This window comes from Anguilla anguilla, chromosome 2 (assembly GCF_013347855.1).
Source record: "Anguilla anguilla isolate fAngAng1 chromosome 2, fAngAng1.pri, whole genome shotgun sequence".
Taxonomy (NCBI): domain Eukaryota; kingdom Metazoa; phylum Chordata; class Actinopteri; order Anguilliformes; family Anguillidae; genus Anguilla; species Anguilla anguilla.
In genome coordinates this window covers 40,488,805-40,511,779 of record NC_049202.1, presented here as the reverse complement: position 1 = coordinate 40,511,779, position 22,975 = coordinate 40,488,805, and the positions used below count along the sequence as shown (strand labels likewise).

At 39.4% G+C, this 22,975-nt stretch overlaps 2 protein-coding genes across 4 annotated transcripts; one reads left to right on the top strand and one right to left on the bottom strand.

The window, feature by feature from the left end:
- Positions 1-33: 33 nt before the first annotated feature.
- On the bottom strand, positions 34-11,755 carry LOC118220249 (mitogen-activated protein kinase 1-like). Of its 2 annotated transcripts, XM_035404027.1 has the most exons (9): positions 11,092-11,749; positions 9,646-9,828; positions 8,265-8,454; positions 7,590-7,706; positions 6,436-6,550; positions 6,209-6,340; positions 5,781-5,890; positions 3,732-3,872; positions 34-2,170 (listed from the first exon to the last, which is right to left on the bottom strand). In XM_035404027.1, the coding sequence occupies exons 1-8, from the start codon at positions 11,301-11,303 to the stop codon at positions 3,753-3,755; spliced, it is 1,179 nt and encodes a 392-aa protein (XP_035259918.1). In that variant the 5' UTR covers positions 11,304-11,749; the 3' UTR covers positions 34-2,170; positions 3,732-3,752. The 2 variants fall into 2 exon arrangements, with proteins under 2 accessions (XP_035259918.1, XP_035259919.1); XM_035404028.1 differs by lacking the exons at positions 34-2,170; positions 3,732-3,872 and adding an exon at positions 4,320-4,576 and having other exon boundaries at positions 11,092-11,755.
- Positions 10,776-22,950, top strand: tbx6 (T-box transcription factor 6). 2 transcript variants are annotated; one of them, XM_035403964.1, is made up of 8 exons: positions 10,776-10,857; positions 18,278-18,482; positions 18,769-19,036; positions 19,306-19,449; positions 19,685-19,755; positions 20,105-20,175; positions 20,356-20,620; positions 20,935-22,950. In XM_035403964.1, the coding sequence occupies exons 2-8, from the start codon at positions 18,406-18,408 to the stop codon at positions 22,523-22,525; spliced, it is 2,487 nt and encodes an 828-aa protein (XP_035259855.1). In that variant the 5' UTR covers positions 10,776-10,857; positions 18,278-18,405; the 3' UTR covers positions 22,526-22,950. The 2 variants fall into 2 exon arrangements, with proteins under 2 accessions (XP_035259855.1, XP_035259854.1); XM_035403963.1 differs by lacking the exon at positions 10,776-10,857 and adding an exon at positions 17,604-17,932.
- The last annotated feature ends 25 nt before the right edge of the window (positions 22,951-22,975 follow it).

Below are 22,975 nucleotides of genomic sequence, written 5' to 3'. Positions count from 1 at the left end.
TTACTTTCAATGACTGTAATAAAGACAAACTCATTTCACAATAACAGGAATTTTTATTAATATTTCTATAATTATTTGTTGCATTGTTTTAATTCATAATACCCATTTTCAGTTTAGACCTTTATAATATCAATCTTTGAGCATATGATATGCCTTACAGTTACTCTTAAATAATTCATTTTAATATTAAAAAACAAAATACAGATTATCCTGAAACAGGACTTAGTTTTACACCCAAATGAAAAAAGAAAGATATGAGAAATAATACCAGACAAATTAAATAACAAAATGTATAACTTCAGCTCCATTTCTGTTTTAAAAAAAGCATTCAAAATCTTACCAATATAACAACAATAATATGAATCATATTAACAACAGCAATAAATACAATAAGATTTCTTATAAATTTGTTGATTTATGGGTCCTGTATACGATGTTTAAATGCAATTCAAATTAGTCCTGTTCATTCATAATGATTTTACACCTGTCAAAGAAACCTCAGTAGTAGTAGTTATATATTTAGCTATAATTTACCTGTCCATGGAACATGCATTTATCCAGCCGCTATATGAAAGAGATGACAGTGCAGAATCTGGTTCTGTCAGGTGAACCTGTGTGGCCAACGCTCACCATCAGGAGTGCTTTAAGCATATCAAGTGCCACAACCTTCCAATAACAGTCCATTTTGTTACAATAAATACAGGATCTTAAATTCCTGCTTTGGATAAAATAAAAGCTTGTATCTAAAAGGGAACAGGATTTCCTCTAAAAGGCATTTTCACTTCAACAGAGCTGCAGTGGCATTGAGCTACTGAGAAGTTAACAGTGACACTGCTGTTGCTGGTTCTTTAGATTAAAGAGTTGTTCATTCAGTGATTTAATCTAGAAACTAACAAGGATAAAAAATACAATTCATTTTTATAGGCAGGTGTCACACCAAGATATCCGTCTAAAGTAGGCAATCCTAATTATAAGGCATAGGCCTTATGTGAGCCCTTTCAGAATCAAGACGGAGACAATAAAATGCAGTGATGGACAACGTATCTACAAATGGAGGATTGCAATCGTGTGTATATAGGCAGCTGCATATGAAACTGAAAAGTCAGGGAAACATAGTGTAGCGCCCCACAAGGCTGAAGATGGACAGACAGCGCACTGTAGATGCTTCAACAGGAGATGGAAGAAATGGATGGGTGGAGGTGTACAAAGGAATGACTGGTAGATAAGGGAAAGCACAGCTCAAAGCAAAGAGGTGATGCCATGCAGCGTATAGGAAACAGGTCAGGGGTAATTTAGCACGCAGGTCCCCAATTAAAGTCATAGGAAGAGCCAACTTGCCATATTTTCCCCATTAAGTATACCGTCCAAAACAATCTCACAAACGGAGCAAGACACTGAAGAAAGGACAATAGTGAACTGTGGAAATTCACTTAACCACTGGCGTCAACCACTGTTATCATAATCAAAAGCCATACATCTTCATTACCAGGAATCATAAATCTCAACTTCTGAACAAAGCCCTAGAGATCACAAAATATATTTACAGCAAAAGGCTGAACACAATTACAAGTGCTGAAGAGAGCAAGGGAGAGAGGGAATGTGGAGATACCAAAAGCCAAAAGAGGATGGTGAATCCAATATGCACAAACATTACATTTGATTTCTCTGAAAAGTAAAGTACTCAATACCCTGAACAGAAATGCCATGATCCACAGAAGCCACTTCACTGGTAATTGTTCATAATACACAAAATTGCCACAAGCAAAATGAATGACGCCATATACAGAAATCCATACCCATCCCTCGCACTCCCTCTCTCCTGAACTATAAAAGGAGACTGAGGGGTGACATAGCAAGATGAGAAATATAGTGAGCTATGGGGTACAGCATTAATAATGTCAAATTTAGTGGAAAGGAGAAGTGAAAAGCAAGGAAATGGAGGTTTGTGAATGAGGGATGGAATACGTAACGAGTCCCCTCAATTAAAATACAGATAAGTAAACCGTTGTGTATTTAAAGCTGACAAATACGAGCCCCAAAATTAAGACATGGCTTCCATCATCCATGTATAAATGTGTTTTTTTGTACATCTCAGTGTTTTTGTATACAGTACACTTCGCTTTCTTAAGGTTGCTTCTAACCTGCGTGTTACTTTGTCAACTCTTCACATCTGAAATATAAAAGAAACAAAAAGTTACATCAAATAATCATCATACAACATTTCACATTTAAGACGAGTCCAAGAATAATGAATAAAATATTTTTTTAATGGTTATATGATATGCATAAAAAGTGCTGTTATATCTATGTGGTAAAGTGTTATTTCTACAAACCAAAATGTATTAAAACACCCTTTAATAAAAGCTGAGATTCTGAACTTTAATCATATAAAAATTGTTTGATTACAAACCTAAAATTATGAAGTACGGAGTTAAATCAAGAAAAAATATGTGTTTGTCCCAAATATTATGGTGTCCACTGTACTTACAGAGCCATAATAATACATGTAAGGTGAGCTCCATAATATCTGGAACAATTTTAGATTCATAATCTGTCTATTTGTTTCTGTTTTATGCTGATATGTTGCTTTATTTCAGTTTATTTTTTGGTTTGTTTTGTTAAACTGCTATTTCAGGCAGAATAAGGGTAATGTTTGTATTAAGTGTAGGTACAATAAGCTCAGGCTTCAGCCTATACCTTTTTATCTGGCAGAGAATATTATGTTTTGATTTTGATTACTGATACAATGACTTGGTATTATTTATCAACTTTCTCATAAATGCATGGTAAAATTGTTAAGACCAAAAAAAAATAAAACTAAACTAATCAAACAATTCACATGTTGGTAAAGTGCACATTCTGCTATTATTTAAGGGTATTTTTAATACACTTTGCTTTTACCATGTAGGTGCAGGTCCAAGAGACCACGTAGTATTGATTCAATGCTTTTTATTGCCTTCTTCTATTGCGAGTCTGTCATTGGCGTTTTGTCAACCTTTGCTGGGATCCAAACCAGATTGCTTTCAGGGCTCTAGAGTGCTCCCCTTTTTAGGTGCATTTGCTTTTGATGTGGAATGACTGGAAACATTATTTAGGCGCACATCTACTAATTGGGATGCATTAGTGTGCTCCTAAATTTGTCAACTTATCTGAAAAATGTTAGAATCCTGGGTTTTGGACATTTTTTTCCATCTCTGTTACTTTTTGGAAAAAGTGTCTGTGAAAGCCACCTAAAAGTATCAGTTTTTTTATTACATAAGACCCTGTATGAAATACATTTTGAGAATATTATACTTGCTTTGAAAAGAATGATCCTTAATGATCCTTATTTAATTTCATATAATTAGACAAAGCACAGTGTACAATGTCAGCAAAGTTTTATTAAACTTTTTATTAAACTTTTGCAAGATTATTTATTAGAATTTTATTTACTGGATTTTATTTCTAAATAAATTATTTCCAAACAATAAACATTTAACTTTTTCCTTTGTTTTTTATATAGTCCAATTAAAATATTTTTATTATTTTATTATATTTTATTTAATTTCATCAATACACATATTATTTTAGGTGCCAAACAGCTGGATGCTGTTTGGCAACTAAAATTGTAATAACTCAATTTTTTTTTCATTTCAAGATTCAGCAAGCTCATATTTCGAATATCTGACAACCCAGATTGTGTGTACTCTGCATGTGCAAGTTCTTAAATTATGCTTCGTGCTCCTCCTCACCTCTTTCCATCCCATAATTTCTCAGGATCCCTGGTAATTAGCCTGGAAGTGTGCTGTCTCTTCATAAATGAGTTCCTTCAGCACCTCTTTGGGCAGGTCGTCCAGCTCCATGTCAAATGTGAAGGGCTCTTCTGCAACTGGCTGTGTACACACAGAGTTAACACACGGTGCTAAGTGATAGTAACAGTGACTCCAAAAAAAAAAAAAAACAACAGACAGGGTTAGATACACGTGGCATATCAGTTTGTTAATGATACAATTGCCCCGTTTCAGGTAAAGCTCCGTGTTAAATGGGCCAGTGTAGATAAGTGCAGTGATATGATTCATTATGAAAAAGCTAACGCCATTTTTATATAGAAGAAGAAGAAAAAATTATTGCCCCAAGGCTTGTACCAATGATGGTGTCTTAGTATTGATATCAGTTTAAGGTGCAGAGGTATAGGTGTACCTCAGTAGATAAACCTTCAGCAAGTGATAAGGCAAAATAAAACAAGCAGGTGCAAGTAAGCCTCAGTAATAGGTATGCCTTGCCCAGTAGTAGGTAGGCCAGAGCAATCCCTCCTTTTCCCTTTACATGCAATCTCTTGGGTTTGTCATCTCCCCTCCAGGCTTCTCATGCCATTTCTGTTTGGACGATAGCTTTTCCTCTCTTGCCCGCCATCTGACACAGAGGTCTCTTGTCCTTCAGGCAAGCTGACATGACTCCTCACTTGCTGGATGGCAGTCTGCCGTTTCAAGATCAACCAGGCTAAGGCCACTGGTCCACTGCAAGACCTCTCCCTCAATCTAGACACTGCAAGAGAACTCACTCAGAGCTCTTCTACAGCATGAAATCGTAGACCATCCTGTAAAATCAAAGTTTGCACAATGATAAATGTAATGTGGTTACGCTAGTGTTTATGTGCTAGTACAAGTTTATGGAGGTTCCAAACGTGCATGGACAGAGTGCATTCATAATTGGCCCATACCTTGAGGGCTTTCGCACATTCTTTTGGCACAGAACTGCCAAACACCATAAAAAGTCTTCCTGTGTATAAGGCATGTCCAGTAATTCGGTTACAAAACAGTGGGGCTTCACACAAAATGTTTATTTGTCAATGTGAACAAAACAGCTGTCATTTCCAACATGGAGCACTGACTAATCTCTCTGTGTGCAAGAACAATATGAACATGCCCACACAGCAAAAAAAAGACCATGTAATTAAAATTAAAAAAGGTCTGCTGCCAGTCTGAAAGCTTAACTAAAAAGTAATAATGCATTTAATATTTTTTCAAAAATCATATTTAATTTACTTTCTTAAATTGCCTACTAGTACTTAATTTAATCCAAAACATTTTAAGAATTTGAAATCTGTTTCTTTGATCCACGTGATGATTGGAGGAGTTTCAAATTTCAAACAGGCTACACTGATTGATCGATTGATTAGTTCCATTGCCAAGCTGCACAGTCACTGCACTGAACAAAATGAGTGGGCCTCAGCAAACCAGTAAATGTACTTGGACAGCTTCCTTGCGGTCTGTTCAGCTAAAAGAGAAAAGGAAGGCTATGCACAATTAAGAAAAAATGCAAACCAAGTTTCTATCTGAAATAGGATAATATTAAAATTGACTCCACCAGCTCACCAAAAAAAAAGTAAATGTCTGTAGAAAAAAAATGTTAGGAACCATTGGGCTGATAGATTGGACATCATGCGCTGATGGTAGCATTGGGCACTGGGCAGAGGCAGGCTACGACACTCGCTCATCTCAGGTAAGATAATGTGCATAGATTGCATAAAAACAGGTTGGGCCCTCTTGGGTCCTCTCGAGTAAGTCAGTTTCAGTCACAATTACCCAAGACCCATGGCTATTACTTCAATTCAAACCCGTACCTGATAAGATGACTCAGAGCTGTGGACCAGAACCCACTCGGGTCTTACCTTGAGTTTTTCGGGTCCACATAGACCCATGAAGACCTCTTATGTGAATGCGCTAATGTTTCTCCTGTATTGTAAGTTGTTCTGGATAAGAATGTCCGCTAAATGACTGTAGCATAAGGTAATCGAATACCTCATCAGTGGGATCATAGTACTGCTCCAGGTATGGGTGGGCCAAAGCCTCCTCCACAGTGATGCGTGTGTTGGGGTTGAAGGTCAACATGCGATCCAATAAATCTAGAGCTGAGAGAGGACAAGGAGACAGAAAATGATGAGCACATGGTTCAATGTACTCAATAGAGTTTGTGCATTCATTAGATTGCACAAATTGTTCAATCTGTGCAAACCAGAATGAATACTGTTCCGTGTTTAGTGACCTCTGCTAGCATTGAAGGGGAAATTACCCTGCCAGTGAGCCTCTGGAGTGGTTAACAGTGCTGTGTGCACATGTGAGCAAGCAACTAGATTGTTTGCGTGTTTTTAAAACAATTAACGGTGCACAATGTAGCATTACATGTGAATGCACATACAAAAATAACTGTATATGAGCATTGTGCATACCTTTACTGTCAGCCTTAGGAAAGAGCTTGTTCCAGGGGATCTTGGGTTTCTGGGGCAGGGACTGCAGGTAGCTCTTGGCTTTCTTATTGATGATGCATTTCAGATCATCCTCAGAGGGGGAGCCGAGGGTGCCTGAGAAGGGGCAGAATCACGTTTCACACCATTACAGCTCATCAGAATGACATCGAAAGGAAAAGTAATAATTAGCCGCTCATAAATGCTCTAACCCAGTATATGGTTCAACTGGTCCAGGTAGTGCTTCCCTGGGAAGATGGGCCTGTTGGAGAGCATCTCAGCCAGAATGCAACCCACTGACCAGATATCGATAGATTTGGTGTAGCCCTGAAATAACCATGCAACACAGCTCAGCCGCACAACATGGCTCAGTAGGGACATGCTCAGTACTAGAACAAACCTATTCAGTGAAGTAAATACAAGAATACAGAAATGTACAAACCTAGTAAAGACAACACATTATAGATATAATAATAATACATTATTATATAATATGGCACAGAGGCAGTATAGGCACAACAAAAGATAAAAGTATGTCTGTGGGAGTTATGTTGCATAACAATACAATAAGACAAGGACATATTTATTTGAAATGGGTTTAAAAGTGTTTTAAAAAATCAAGTGTAAGGTAATTTCGCCATGTCAATGACCATTTCTAGACTGCGTACTGCACACAAGAATGTACACTGCTCTTGCTTTGGATGAATTAACCAACCATGTGTGTTTTGTTCAGTTCACCATCTGCAAACCAAGTAGTGATGGGGGAGTGAGGTTTCACATGCAGCATAATTAGAGGAGTTGATGGACCTCTCAATTATTGAGTTGTTCAAACCACTGAAAATATGTTTCTCTACACAGGAAAACACAATGACTGGTTCAGTTCGGTCACTCGTAGCACATGGTAATATCAACCATTTTTTGGTTTAATGACGCCTCATTCTCCCATCACTATCAGGCAACTCTCTCAATGAGTAGGACAGGATTTAACCAGCATATCCCACACATGAACTTAGTAAAGGAAAGAAAAACTTAATTAAACTACAACCCAATAAAATCAGCTACAGTCCAAATATTTTACACTCCTCTTTCCTCTCTATTTTGTTGTCACCTTTTCTTACAAAAATATAAATAGTAATTCAGATAAGCAGATAGGTTTGTTTACGAAAAGAATGTGCAGCCATTTTCTTGACTCATCTAGGAACCATCCAGAAAAAAAATTCATGTTGGTCATGCCAAGCTATTGTACACGTACTGTGCCATAGGGGGTTACATAGAACCTTAACACTACAGCGACACTCAGGTAAAGCTCTAAAGAGGCTAATGCAAACAGGATACACTATAGACAACCTAATAAAAGCACTCGTACCTTGGAGTTCAGCATGATTTCAGGGGCACGGTACCAGCGTGTGGCCACATACTCTGTCAAGAAACCTGTGTGATCGTGCTCTGGGTCAGCTATGCGCGCCAGCCCAAAATCACAGATCTAACAAGAGGAGGGAAACGCTAAAATACACGGACACAAGGACTGACAATGATAAAGACAGTGTATGGCTCCATAAATTACACCTATGCAATACACTGCACTAGCACACAATATCAATGAGTAAGGTTGTAGATGCATCACTATGTGGATGTGAGCCTTAATATTATGAGATTTTCTCACTTTTGTTATCCAAAGACTGCTGCCTAATACTAATATCCTGTGAAATAAAGCAGCGCTTTATTTCCTGTCTATAAAGGAAATAAAGTGCTACTTTATGATTAGGAGATTGATTTGTACCTTTTAGCATTGCCAACTTTTTAGTTATTTCAATGAAAAAAAAACAAGAAGAATAAAGCATAATAAATTCATCACATCAAAAGTTTGTATAAATGTGCAATACAGCCTAAACATGAATGGCACATTGTAATCAACAGTAGCAACCTGTCTCTCGCATTTACCATTGTGCATAGGAAGTGTGCCTTTAATATTGATATTAGACTGTGTGTAGAAGGGCTCCTTAGTGAGCTTTGTCTGCATGCTAATGCAGGTGGACCTCACCTTGAGGTCACAGGTGGTGTTGATGAGGAGATTGGAGGGCTTGAGATCTCTGTGGAGCACGTTGGCAGAGTGGATATACTTGAGGCCTCTCAGGATCTGATAGAGGAAGTAGCAGATGTGGTCATTGCTCAGCTGCTGAGTCTTCAGCAGTTTGTATAGGTCTGTCTCCATCAGATCCTGTACAATATAGCTGTGAGAGATCCAAGGGTCAAGGGTCACAACTTTACACACAATTCCCATGATCACAGTCATGGGAGTCATTCACTCAGCATTAAGATGACTGTACATGCACATCATACTGTAGGTCTTTTTTAACATCGTAGCATAGTCAAATGTAATCAATATACTTAAAGGCATGTTAGGAACTGCTGTGCACTCACAAAAACAGTCAGATGTTCTAGAAAAGTCTCAAACCATACACAATACAAAAAAATGCAGAGTCCTTGAATTACACATGACCAATATTGTATTTCAGAAAAGCAAATATATTTATCATATCTGAAAGACAGAGCTCGCTGCTTACTAATGAACATGCAGAATAAGCCCCCCACATTGGTGTAAAGCCATTTGGCAGCTATGATCTGTCTGTTCATACACATGCATACTGATCACACTAGGAAAAGACATTGGTTCTGGTAATTAACAGCCTGCTATTACTGCTTGCCTCTGAAAGATGATCTTAATGTTATTAGGCAAATTTACACTCTACTTAATTAGGCGCAGAATTAGGCTGTGCAACACTGCAGTTTGTCATGATTAACAAGAGCAAAGATGCTTGTGATCAATAACACTGGACATCTGTATCGCCCTCACATTACAAAGATGTAGACTGATGTGGCCACCAGGCTAATGGAATTGTGAGGGATACAACTTTTCGTCCTTAACTTTCTACTGTCTGTTACAGGACAGAGATTTTTTTTGTCTGTTATTATGGTCCACTAACATAATTTATTATGATCCACAGTCCCAAAGCACACTCATACTGCTGCCTCAAACCAGGCCTGAGATCTGGAACCAAATAACATTAAGTTCAATTTGAAAGCACCAGTTCATTCCAGTCCAATACTCTTCAGAGATTCTTACTCATAGAATACTCTTCAGACAACTATAAAAAAATAATAACCAGCCACATTATGTAGCCAAGGAACATATTATGTAACTGTGCACACATTTCTTTGGCAGTTTCTGTTGTTTCTTTTCTTAAGCCATCTCGGTAACACTGCTCTCATGGCCAATAACATCATGTCTGTGTATGGCCCAGCTAACAAACTACAGCTCCTTTGATTTTTAATGTAGAATAAACTACATCCCCCAGCAGTAAGTATGAGACTCAGACTGTGATGTTCCTTAGCCACACCCAGAACCTCTTTCCAAAGGATACACATCCCTCATGTTATCGATGTGCCGGGCCCTCAGGATGTCGTTTATGCCAATGATGTTCTCATGGCGGAACCGCAGCAAGATCTTGATCTCCCTCAGCGTGCGCTGGCAGTAAGTCTGGTGCTCAAACGGGCTGATCTTTTTGATGGCCACACGCAGCTTGTTCACATTGTCATAGGCTGAGCTGGGAGAGGAGAGGGAGCATGCACAATTAAACTGGGCATTAGATTATACAGATTATTATGCAGAAGGGCATGCAGGGTCAGGAGTTATCAGTTCAAGTCATGGAACTGACACAGATGAGAAGGTGAATACTAAGTTTAACTGTTATCAGGTGCCTTCTCCATGTTCTGTCAAAGAACATGACTCAAATGCAAGCCTGCTTGAGCTACCATGACTTACACATGGATGTGAAAGACTTAAATTATGTCTGCTAGCTGTTATATAAAGACACAATCCCTCTGATGTTCATTGAAAACATGGATAAATATAAGTAGCCTAACACAGGTTCAATTATTACAAATCAGGAGTACTGTGTTCTACCAGACATCCTTTCTTCAGTTCAAGAAAGAAAGGTTTCAACTTTCAACCCCTCAGCTGCCAAACTAGGGTATTATGACTCAAATAGGCTACATACTTTCTACGTTACCGCATGTGGGACTTGTATCTATGACAGTGTATGCACGTAACGTGTGTACAAAGTCTGCAAATTTTCGTTTAAAATGCCTGCTATTGTAAATGGCTAAACTGCAGAAATCACTATATGTAAGTAGCGTCAATAATTTGTCAATCAATGAATGTATTCATTGTTTGTCATTCGTTGTTTACCGTAGTGACTAGTTAGCTAGCTAGTTAACATCCGATAGGCATTATCACCTGTGACAGCTGACTGTCAGGATTGCTACAGACCAGTGGTAACGAACCCCGTTCCTGGAGATCAACCGTCCTGTAGGTTTTCACTCCAAAACCTAACAAAGCACACCTCATTCAACAGCTAAAGGTCTGCATTGAGTTGCAAATTAGTTGAGTCAGGTGTGAAAAATTGGGGTTGAAACGAAAACCTACAAGATATAGATATCCAGGAACAGTGTTGAATACCACTGCGTATGCTCTGGTTGAATTAAAAGGGCTGCGCTATTCTGCTCCAACTACCGAATACTAAACCCTGGCAGCTGCAGTGTAAATTCGTAGGCTACTACGACTAGCACTGTCCGTAAGATTGTAAGCGTTTACTTTCAAGCAGTTCACACTAAACAAACCATCTATTAGTATTAATATGCAAGTCACAACTGTAATAAATTACCTTCAATAACATAATAGTATTTTAAATAACGTACAAAATTACGCTACTCTGGCTAGTTCTTCTGCTATAGAACACATCTGCCAATAAGCAAATTGCAATCGTCAATCGTTTACTGCAGCGAATGAAATATAACCGCAATCTCACCAGACCATTCCGTAAGCCCCTTCCCCGATGTACAGTAGGTCGGTATAGCGGGGGCCAACGTCAAAATTTTGACCCTTCACCGATTCCAGGCCAGGCTTGGATCCTGCAGCCTGAGTCGCTCCCCCCGGCGCTGCAACACCTCCAGCCCCGGCGACATTACTACTAGAGTCTGGTGCTACGATTGCTGTTTCTCTGCTGTTTGAATCCGCCATCGTTCCGTGGTGATTATGTCACTGCTCAGGAATTAAAGACTTGGAGGGTTTTGTCGTTTGCTCAATTTTTTTAGATGGGCTTTTAGCAGAGCTATTTTTCCTCGGTTTCCCCCCGTCAGATGCAGTACAGTCTGTCAAGGCCCCGTTGAGTAGCCTATGTGTGTTAGTGAATTTCCGTGCCTGGAACGCGCTCCTGCGCCTCTCCGTTCCTAAAGTGTCCGCATGATCAATCGCAACAGTTATTGCAACCTCTGCGCAGATACACTAATCTATATAGTAAATGAATAGACGTAGGCCATATAGCCTACTGATCAAACTCAACTACAAGCCAATCCTTACATGAATTAGAAAGAAACTGCAGCAAGTAGCCTACTGCGAAGTATTCTATTGAAAAAACGGAGCGTTTTGAGGCGTTAGGTTATCTAGATAGTAAGCAGAATCCGAGCGTACCTATTGATCTTTATAAAATGTACATAGCCCCCCCACCCTAATAAATAAATACATGTGTAATTGCAAGCTTGCACGTGGATGAACATGCCCAATTTTTGTAGGACAGTGCGATGTTACACAAACACACGGAACAGTTTAATTAATCTAACTAAATTATTTGAAAGCTACTTCCTGAATGAAATTTCTCTCTCAGAGTTTATTTAAAATGCTACACATAAATATGACTATATGTCATAATTAAGGCTGGGTGTTTGACACGGAAAATATTGGCAGTTGCTGAAAGTCACTGAAATTTTTTTTTTTTTAAGTGGCAGAAATCACGGAATGTTAAAAAACAAGTTTATATATATAAAACAGATTCGATTTATTGTGTGCTTTTCATTGTATAAACAATATCAAAGTGCTACATGAGTGAATTTTTAAAAATGATAAAAACAAAGTATCTGTGGCAATGAAACATCTTAGCACAGTAAATAACAGTTTTCATGAACCGCTTCCCTAAAAACATGAGTTTTCAGTCCAGACTAAAACCTGCACAGAGTCTGTGGGGCCCTCAGATGGTCAGGGACAATGTTCCACAGACGGGGGGTGGCTGAGTAGAAAGCCCGCTCCCCTCAGGGGTGTAAAGTCACTAACTGTTATTGGACCGGTAATAGAAGGGATTTTGTGGTGTAAGCAGATCCTTCAGATATGAAGGTGCACTGCTGTGGATACACTCGAAAGTGAGAAGAACAGTTTTAAATTAAATCTGACAGGATATGGGGAGCCAGTGTAGGGCAGACAGAATGGGTGTGAAGTGTTGGTGTTTCAGCACTCTCATCAGGATCATGGTGGTGCTGTTCTGAATGTACTGGAGACTGTGGAGGCTGTGGAATCCCAAAGAAGAGCGCACTGCAGTAGTCTAGCTTTGAGGAGACAAAAGCATGCACAAGCTTCTCAGCATCTGAGTGTTAGGGTGGGTTGAAGTTGGAAAAACTTTTGACGTGACAGAGCGATGTGTTGTAAAGATGGTTAATGTGGGATTATGTTTTATGTTGATGGTTAATGTGGGATTCAAAAGATGGTGGAAAATCAAACTTCACACCCAGGTTGGTGACTGAGGTGGAGAGCGGGATAATTTGACTTGCAATGGTGAGATGGGAGTGTGCCGGACTGGATGAGGGGTGCTAATGGGAAGAGCCTCAGTTTTGCTGCCACTGAGTTGTGAGAATTTTTTCTTTATGTCTTCATCCACACCTTTGGCTCCTTGAGGCAGATGTTGAGGTGGGTGCAACAAACAAAGGGGATTGGGGCAGTACATGTATAAAGCTGAATTAAATTCCATGCCACCTGATGACATGACTAAGGGGAAGCATGTACAAGGTGAACAAACACAGACAAATCCTTGTGGGACAGCGCAGGTGACGGGATGTAAACAGGATTTAGACTCCCCCAGAGCGACATACTCCATTCTGTCAAATATGTATATAAATAAGTATGAATGGAACCAGCTCAGAGCTGGAGATAAGGGGCGTAGTCTGTGGTTTTAAAAACAGTCAATGAAGCTGTTACATTGCTCCTCTGTTGCCTTGATGGGCAAATTGGATTGAGGTCAGACAGTTTATTGTGGCAAACAGGTGCTTTGCATTTCCATAATTTTTACTGATAAGGTTGGAATAGAACATTAAATGAACCTCCTACAGTGCATTGGAACAAGCCCTCTGGTGATCGCAATAGGCCAGCTTGTGGACAGGGAGTTTAGAGCTTCTGTAAAAAAAAAAAAACTCAAGTCTGCACCTAGCGAATTTCATTTTTCTCAATTCAGGAGTGAACCAAGGGGTAGAGAGAGAAAAACCAACCCACCAGGTTTTGATAGGTGCATGGAGGTTGAATATATCACTCAAGGGTTTGTTGTAAAACTCCACTAATTCAGATGTTGATTGTCAGATTGGAACAACTGACGAGGGCAGGAATCTTGCTCTCAATACATTCCAGAATGTGTATACACATTTTGTCACACTTTGTTTTTCCAAGCATTTGGCAATATGGCTAAAATGATTACAGTAGGTCTAGACGCATCACATTGTAGGCTACGTTAAGGTTGACAATTACCATCCAAAACTACACAGAAAGTATTAAAAAGGGAGGAAATTGTGGGAATAGAAAATAGCAAGGAAAGTCACAGAATTCGTGCCATCCGCAACTTCCATGACAAACACCCAGCCAGTCATAGTAGAAAAGCTGGAAACACTCAGAAACACTGACTGCTTTGAATTTTTGCAATATTACTGCATATATTGAATGAACCACCACTAACAATATTGCACTGTTTAGAAATGGAATGAATCCTGTCTCTCAGTGTTAATGTAAAACTATGCAATGAAAATGCACTATAAACATGCTCGTTCTCAGTGTCAGTGCAGTAATATACACTATCTTCTGAATGAAAAGCCACTCTTAGTGTTCATTTAATAATTAACTTCATAAATGCTGAATGAACCATCAATTTTTACAGTTATGTAGTTATGCATTAATTATAAGCATGGAGCACAGGGCACACAATGAATGAAGCCTCACTTTCAGCATCAATATCTCTGAGTATAAATACTGAAAAATCCTCACTTTCAGTTGTGATATAATACTATGTAATACAAATACTGAATCAACCCCCAGTCTCAATATTAGTGTAATAATGTGCTGTGTACATGCTTTAGTTTCTTAGGTTCAGTTGAGTAACATGCCCTAGACATTTAATGAATCCTGACTTTCAGTGTTAATATACACAGTACCTTCAGAAAGTATTCACCCCCATCCTGTGGGGCAACTCTCAGTGTTGTAGCTGGCTTCCTGGTCACTTCTATGACAATGGCCCTTCTCATCTGGATACTCAGTTTGGCAGGATGGCCTGATATTGGTAGTGTCTGGTTTGTGTCACATTTTTTCCATTTTGTTTAAAATGGACTTAAGACTGCTCCTCTTTTTATAATATTTATAATCAGCTTTATGCCTGCTAGTAACATCATCTCAAAATTCCACAACAGTTCCTTAATCTTGACAGGGTTACAGAGCTGATTTACTGTTTCAATTGTTAGACTTCACAAAACTGGTGATATTTTCTGCATTCATGTAACCAAACACTTGTGGATTCAAAATCAATATCAGAGAATTACAACATATTTCATGTGATCTCTCAAGAAAATGGAACACACCTGGCCCAATTGAGGTGTTAATACAAAGGGGTTGAATACACATCAATGTAGTAATTTTCAGGTCTTATTTTAATACAATTAAAGAATTAAGTTATGAGAACAGTTCATTTCATTTTGACACTCAAGGGAGTTACCGATGTAGGAGGAGACAAAATCCAATTTAAATATATTTTCATTTGTCTTTGCAACACAGAAAATTTAGAAAATAATCAATTGAGGGTGAAAACTTTCTGAAGACACTGTGATGGTATGGAGCAGGGCTGGCCCTAAGCAAATTTGGTGTGCTGCTGGATTCTGTCGAGCAGGGGGAGGGTGGGGAGGGTCGCTTGGTAAAATCCATCTTACATTACATTGTTATGAAATGTTCTGTTGCCATTCCATTTAAAATTTATACCGCACGTTCCGCGATAAGGGATGAATAACGTTATTACAAAAATAACGTTATTTACCTTATATAAACATTAGATCGTGTGGCCCCCCCTAGCGGTTGTGGCCCTAAACAAACGCATAGACCGTTTATGCCACGGGCCGGCCCTGCTATGGGAGCATGCACACTCAGGGAAGCTTCATTCTCAGTTGTAGTGTAGTAACATGCCATTTAACTCACTGAATGAATCCTCACTCTCAGTGTTAATGTAATAATGCTGAGCACTACTACTGAATGAACTCTCCACACCTGTCACCTCATAAACGCATTAATGGAACTGTCACCCTCTCACTCTCATCATTGTGGCCATTATAATTTCTCTCGTGTCCTCCCTCCCTCTGTGACAGGCAGGGGGTTCTCACCTCCATTTCCTCTCTCCGCCAAATTCCTTCTTTCAAGGTCTTTCATCCCTGCCCAAATGGGCTAGAAAAACAACCACTGCAACTACCACACAGTATTTTTCTGTCTGACTCATTTTCTGTCTGACTAGGATGTGTGTAAGAAACCTGTCTTTTTATTCCTTTAAATGTTGAAGAAAGTTGCAATATTTATATTTCAGCCTTTCAGTCTGTGTGAACTACTTATTAATACTTTAAAAAAGTCTATTTTAAAATTATAATCATAAGATGAAAACTGCTACCTATATATTATCTTTGGCTCTGCTAAAATCTAAAACTTCGCATTGTGTCATTTTTCTAATTTCTGATCAATTTTGTCTTAAGTCATCAAAGATACATTCTCAATAAATACAGTTAAATAAAGATATATACAAATAAATACATATTTTGAGATCATACCATATAGTGAAGTTTTATTCTTATCTGCTGGAATGATGGAAACGTAATAAGAATTTTTTTTTTCATGATATAAAAAATGACCCTCAAAAAGAGACATATGTATATTTGGAGATGGTTTACCAACATTGTAATCATAATGAAGCATGAAAATATTTTAAATTTTAAATCACAATAGTCATCATCCTTTAAATATTATGACAAAAATAAATATGAATATCTTTCTAGCATCACAGCATGAATCTCATATTAACTTTCAGCGATACTGGATAGTTATTGTCTATGCTCTTGTATCCCTCATTGACTGTTTATGTAAGAGCAAACTGCTACCATCACACCCTTCCACCTGCATACTGGTGCATACCTCCTACTGGGATAGCATGAGAGGGAGGGACACAGACAGAGGAATGGGACTCATTTAGACCTCATTAAATGGAATGCCCCCCCCCCCCCCCACCACCACCCATCCACCCACCCACCTCACATAGACATCACAAGTGAAAAGGGAGGGGTAGGTGGCAGTCGGTAGAAATAACTTTACAAAAGAAAAATGTGAAGTAGGATCCATTCATATTTACTCACTATGGGCAATATAGGGAGTTAATGCAAAATAAGAAAATAGTACCAGCACACTGCTATTATGCTCCCAAGTGATTTATTCAGCTAAAATCCGTGAACAGTGAACTTTTGTCACTGCTCACGGATTTTAGTTGAATAAATCACTTGGGAGCATAATAGCAGTGTGCTGGTATTATTTTCTTATTTTTCATTATTCTTCTTTTTTACCAGGCACCTGGGCTAAATTTTGGATGTGCGCATGCCTCTATTATAATAACCAATATAGGGAGTTAAGAAAATACTTTCCAGATTACAGTATTTATAAAAATGGGTAGCACATGGACAAATGCTATGTATCTGTATATCTGTGAATGTCTATGTATTTCATCATACTTACATGGTTCTACATTACATTACATTACATTACAGGCATTTAGCAGACGCTCTTATCCAGAGCGACTTACACAACTCTTTACATAGCACTTTACATTGTATCCATTTATACAGCTGGATATATACTGAAGCAATGCAGGTTAAGTACCTTGCTCAAGGGTACAACGGTAGTGTCCTTACCCGGGAATCGAACCTGAAACCTTTCGGTTACAAGCGCAGTTCCTTACCCACTGTGCCACACTCCGTCCTATGTATGTACCGAAGTGTGCATGCATCATGCATACCTCTGTAAAACATGCACAAGATGCTTTATAACCAATTTATTAATCACCTGTTTGTGCCTATAAATATATTCCTATCTCCCTTCTGATCTCAACATTCTGTTTATCAAGTCTGTGAGATTATGTCTGTTTAGGCAGCAAGGAGAAAGAGAGGGGAGACAGCCAATGTGCAGATAAATGCAGAGATGAAGTGAGAAGGTGTTGCCATTTGGTCAATGTGTGAAGTCTCACACACCTATTTAAGACAGGGGGACTGACAGAGACAAACATTTGTGGAGCAGAGTGGGCAAAGACCAAAAAGAGGAAACAGAAAAGAGCGAACTCAAAAGGGTTAATATTCATTTGATACTGGAAGATAGAAACATAGGACCAAGCGAACAAACTGACAGAAGAGACACTTGATAAGAAGCAGAAAATTGAAAGGGAAAGAACAAGACATTGAGGAATAGACTGCAAAGAAGAAGAGCAATGTTGGGTGTGGAAATGTACCAGAGCTTGGCTCTGGGACCTCAGATGCTAACAGACTGTTGCTATAGAGGTATGTCAAACAGAGAAAGAGAAAAAAATTAAAATAACATAATTAGCGATTATGTGCATAATTAAATGTTCAGCAGCTTGATTTTGTAAAAGTGTGTAAATCTTTCATATTTTTGTTGTAAAAATGTCACTGCGTTAGACCCTACATGGAATGTGCTGTGTTCCATATTATGTTAAATTAGAGTGCAGGAAAATGCCTGAAAAGTGCAGAAAAAAATAAATATAGGAATTCAGAAGTAGAGAATATAACTTGTTTTCCAAGCAATTCTCCTGAAAAACTTCAAGATAACAGTCAATGATAGCATCTATATTATCTACTATAATTAAATGCTAATGTGTGTTTCAGAACGGGAAACCCCAGTCCACCGGCCACTGTTTCCTACCACATGCGACTTGGCCGCCAGAGTGCCCCCCCGGCTAGTGGCCCCGCCCCTTTCCAGTGAGGACACAGGAAAAGCACAAGGCAATGTTACAATGGAGCTGGAAAATGCATCACTATGGAAACAATTCAGCAGTGTGGGGACAGAAATGATCATTACAAAGACTGGCCGGTAAATTCATTAATCATATAACTAACCAGTTTAAATGTTCATCAGTTATTTTAATATCCTTTTAATTGTTAACAGGTAACTTTTTCAGAGCATTTAAGGTGAAGATAAAGAAGTTGTGTCAGTTCCAAAGTTGTCAGGGAAGGAATGTATTCTGTATTAACCCCTCTCTCAGCATCCATGTACTCTTTATAATAATAAGTAGTTTTCTTCTTGTCAGTGCACTGCATTAAACTCTCCCTCTCTCTCTCTCTCTCTCTCTCTCTCTCCCTTGCTGATTCTCTCTCAGGCGAATGTTTCCCCAGCTCAGAGTGAAACTGTCTGGATTGAATCCCTCTTTGCGCTACATTCTCTTGCTGGAAGTGGTCCCGGCCGACGCGTCACGCTACCGTTTCCAGGGCAATAGCTGGCAGGCCGTGGGTGGAGCGGAGGCCAGGCTTCCTGACCGTGTGTTCATACACCCAGACTCGCCTGCCACAGGGGCACATTGGCAGGGCCGGGTCATCTCCTTCCATCATGCTAAACTGACCAACAACACACTGGACACACGTGGACATGTGAGTAAATTATAATGAGGTTGACAGATTAATGCATCTACCCTTTCTCTCTGGATCTTTAACGGGTTGCACAGGCTCTCCTTATTTATAGTGTTACTTTAGGCTGCATTATTTATTCTGTATAAATGTGCATATATATGAGTGTGTTTAGTCAGTCTGTGCCTGATCACACTCTGTGCCTGGTGGGAATGCCACAATGTGTCCAACATCGAATCACATTTCAGTACAGTCCTGTCATGCCTCTCTCTCCCTCTCCTTCTGTTCCTTAGATCATCCTCCACTCTCTCCATCGCTACCAGCCTCGTCTACACGTGATTGAAGCGAGGGATGTGCTGATGTGGGGAGGAGGACGATACTCCTTTGTCTTTCCTGAGACGCAGTTCCTCACTGTCACAGCCTATCAGAACAGTAAGGTACAGTGCAAGATTTTAGGAGAAAGCCTGGCATGTTTTTCATTTTTCATCCATTCAGTGTAAGCCCTTAACAAACACTGAATATGACTTCTCAAATCTAACATTTAAGTACTGAGTCTGTGGTATTTCAGGACTGTATTCAAGTGTTTGAGATGTACAATTCAGATTTTTTCAGTTAAGGTCATACTTTTCATATGTCTTACTCAGTGTTGTATTGATTCTGTTGTTTGATTAGATCACTGAGCTGAAGATCCAATCCAATCCTTTTGCCAAAGGATTCAGAGAGAATGGCATGAACAGCAAGAGGTAATGTAACTACTCCTAAAACTACCTGACCAAACATAGATATACATATTTGAAGAATTGCAGATATTATTTTTGAGGACTCTGCACTTATTCCCAATTTTGATGTTCTTACACAAAGGATTGATCATGCCTATAACTGTGTTTTCAGCTTTTATATGTAAGTGGTGCTCTCTTACTGAAGTCACCTGCGGAAATATAATATAAACGAAAATGCTGTGCCAGATATGGAGATGCATTCCACACTCACTCTATACAGAAATTTCAATCAACCTGTTGTCTCTCTGTTTATTGACTTTAGTCCATATTATTGACTTGAATTTTCCCATACGTATGCTTCTCTCTCATATAGGCAAAGGGACGCTAGAATTAAGCGTAAATTGAACAGTCAATCAACACAGCAGACTGAGTTACTGGATATTGGTAAGTTTGAAAGGGCCCTTTCGTTTTTTTCTCAGTCAGTTTAATGTCTTCACAAATATCTTTCTATAAAATATTCCTTTCTGTCTTTCAGTTTTTGTTAAGAAATAGGAAATCGATAGATCAATTAGATGTTTTGTGTAGTGTATGCTGTGCTAACTCTTTACCTGTTTTCTCTTGCAGTGTCCTGTGATCCATGTGATTCAACTGAACTGATTTCCCAGTCCACCGCAGACCTCCAGGACCTTTCTCTACCTGCCCTCCCGATCTCCAGTGCTGTTTGTAGCTTCAGCCCAGATACCCCCACCTTCCAGCAGGCTCCTGTCTCAGAAGAGTCCCTGGGTCTTGGCCAGGCCTTCATATCACCACAGATCTCAGAGATTACAACACCCACCGAAGATACATCAACAATTTCAGACAATGATAATAATGAGCAACTAATTGTTGAGTGAGTGATATTCAATCGGTTTTCACACGATGCTTTGACTAATTACGTTTTAACAGACTAACCTCCTTTCACCTTGAAATGTAAATATTTTAGGAAAGATTTTTAGAGGGTAGTTTATACTGAAAACAGAACAAGCAAAAATGCATTTAATGTCATTCAACAGCACGACATTATTCAAGAGTTAAGACAAATAAAAAAATAAAAACACACTATCATTAAATATTAATAACAGCATCGCAACTGAAATTTTAACAACTTTCAAGTCACTTTTAAACTATAATAATTTGTATATTTCTCCATTTTTCTCTTGACAGCTCAACCCAAATGATTCTACCGACATATTCCTCAGAATTTTCTGATCCCCCTCTCAATTCATCTTCTTTTTCTTCTCCTCCTCCCCAGCCTACATCTTCCTATCCATCTGTTTCTACTACAGCATCTCTCTATGCACCTCTTCCTTCATCATCTTCCCCCTCTGAACAACTCCCTACCTCTTCCTCTGTGTACGAATCCCTGCCTCCCTCTTCCTATCCCTCACTTCTTCAACCTTCCCCTCCTCTCCCTTCTACAGCTTCTCCCTCACATCCACCTACTGATTCCATGCTAGCGTACCACCCATTGCCTTCTGTCCAGCTACCCCCACCTACTACCTACCCACCTCTCCCTACATCTAACTGTCCACAAGATCTCCTTAGTCCCCATACCCCATCAAATTCATCCTATCCATCTCAACCTCCCTCTTCATATCAATCTCTCCATCATTCTGCATCAAACAATACCTCACCCTCTCTCATTAATCCAAATCCCCTACCTTCTACATCCACCTATGCCCCTTCCTCTCTCCCTAATCCAAATCACCCACCTTCTACATCCACCTATGCCCCTTCCTCTCTCCCTAATCCAAATCCCCCATCTTCTACATCCACCTATGCCCCTTCCTCTCTCCCTAATCCAAATCCCCCACCTTCTACATCCACCTATGCCCCTTCTTCTCTCCCTAATCCAAATCCCTCACCTTCTACATCCACCTATGCCCCTTCCTCTCTCCCTAATCATAATCTACCAATTTCTACATCCACATATATCCCACCTTCTCTTCATAATCCAAATCCTCCAATATCTACATCCACCCATTCTCCTCCCACCCTCCCTAATCCAAATCCCCCACCTCCTATGTCCACCCATATTCCACCCTTTATCCATAATCCAAATCCTCCAATTTCTACATCCAGCCATATCCCACCCACTTTACATAATCCAAATTTCCTACCTTCTACATCCACCTATACTCCTCCTCCTCCTTTTCCTAATCCAACACTTATACCATGTGCTTCTAGCCATGCTTCTCAATCTGTTCTCACTCAAACTCTGCCATCCTCCACCTTTCCTTCCTTAGCCTCTACCACCTCAGTGCATGTCCCTCCTTCAATCCAAAATTCCTCATTTTCCTCCTCTTGCTATTCAATACCCTCATCTACACCTTCCTTTACATCGCTCCCACCCTCTAATTCTTCCCACACCACATCCTCTCTTTCTAATCACCCTCTACCCCCAACCGGCTATTCTCATTTCCCCTCATCCACACCAGGTTCCTACCCTCCTGTCCCTCCCACTGAAATTGGGTCATTTTCACAGTTCAACACCACCTCCCCCTATCTTTCAGAGATGGTACTCCATCCTCCTCTCATGCAAACCCTGGAGCCCTCTCTCCCCTCATGTCTCCCTCCCTCTTCTCCTGCTCAAGCTGCTCTTTACTCCTCCTTCCCCACCTACCCCCTCAGACTGTGCCAGGATCCCCGGTCCTCCTTCGCCATTCCATTCAGGCACATCTACGGGCAGCATCGGCATGGACACGTTCACGGCCAGGGGCCCTACCTGGAGATGGGGACGAGGAGTGTCTTTTAAAGTAGAACGGAGAGAATTGCATGTGATTAGTACGTGTGATCACCTAGACGCACATGGTTGATACCACTCAAAAGGTCATTAATGCCTCTTACAAAGTAATATTTGCTCCAGGATGACAAAGTACTGTATTCTGAATGCAAACTGTTGTGATGATACACTGTATGAAATATTTCTATTGTAATTCAAAGGTTTAGTGAAAGCAGGAGTACAGTAGTTTACCTAAAATAAACTATATAAACCTATAGGTTCTAAGGAAGAACAATTTAGTTTGCTGACTGAATGTTTATTTGACTATGCTCTTGTTGATGTAGAAGACAAGCAGTTGTTGAAATGTAAATGTGAATGTGTCCGTTAATTACTTTTTATCATTTTATCATTTTTTTTGTTTTGTTTATAAAGTAATAAATAAAGTGTGTTTTATATGATTTTACCTGTTTGTGACATTATTTC

Excerpts from the sequence above, each read along its gene's own strand:
- LOC118220249 (XM_035404027.1), bottom strand. The coding sequence starts at position 11,303 with ATGGCGGATTCAAACAGCAGAGAAACAGCAATCGTAGCACCAGACTCT. Across the intron at positions 6,551-7,589 it reads AAATCATGCTGAACTCCAAG|GGCTACACCAAATCTATCGA; the intron begins GTACGAGTGCTT and ends TGGTTATTTCAG. Across the intron at positions 3,873-5,780 it reads ACTATGATCCCACTGATGAG|CCAGTTGCAGAAGAGCCCTT; the intron begins GTATTCGATTAC and ends GTGTGTACACAG.
- tbx6 (XM_035403963.1), top strand. The coding sequence starts at position 17,863 with ATGTTGGGTGTGGAAATGTACCAGAGCTTGGCTCTGGGACCTCAGATG. Across the intron at positions 18,483-18,768 it reads ATCATTACAAAGACTGGCCG|GCGAATGTTTCCCCAGCTCA; the intron begins GTAAATTCATTA and ends ATTCTCTCTCAG. Across the intron at positions 19,450-19,684 it reads CAGCCTATCAGAACAGTAAG|ATCACTGAGCTGAAGATCCA; the intron begins GTACAGTGCAAG and ends TTGTTTGATTAG.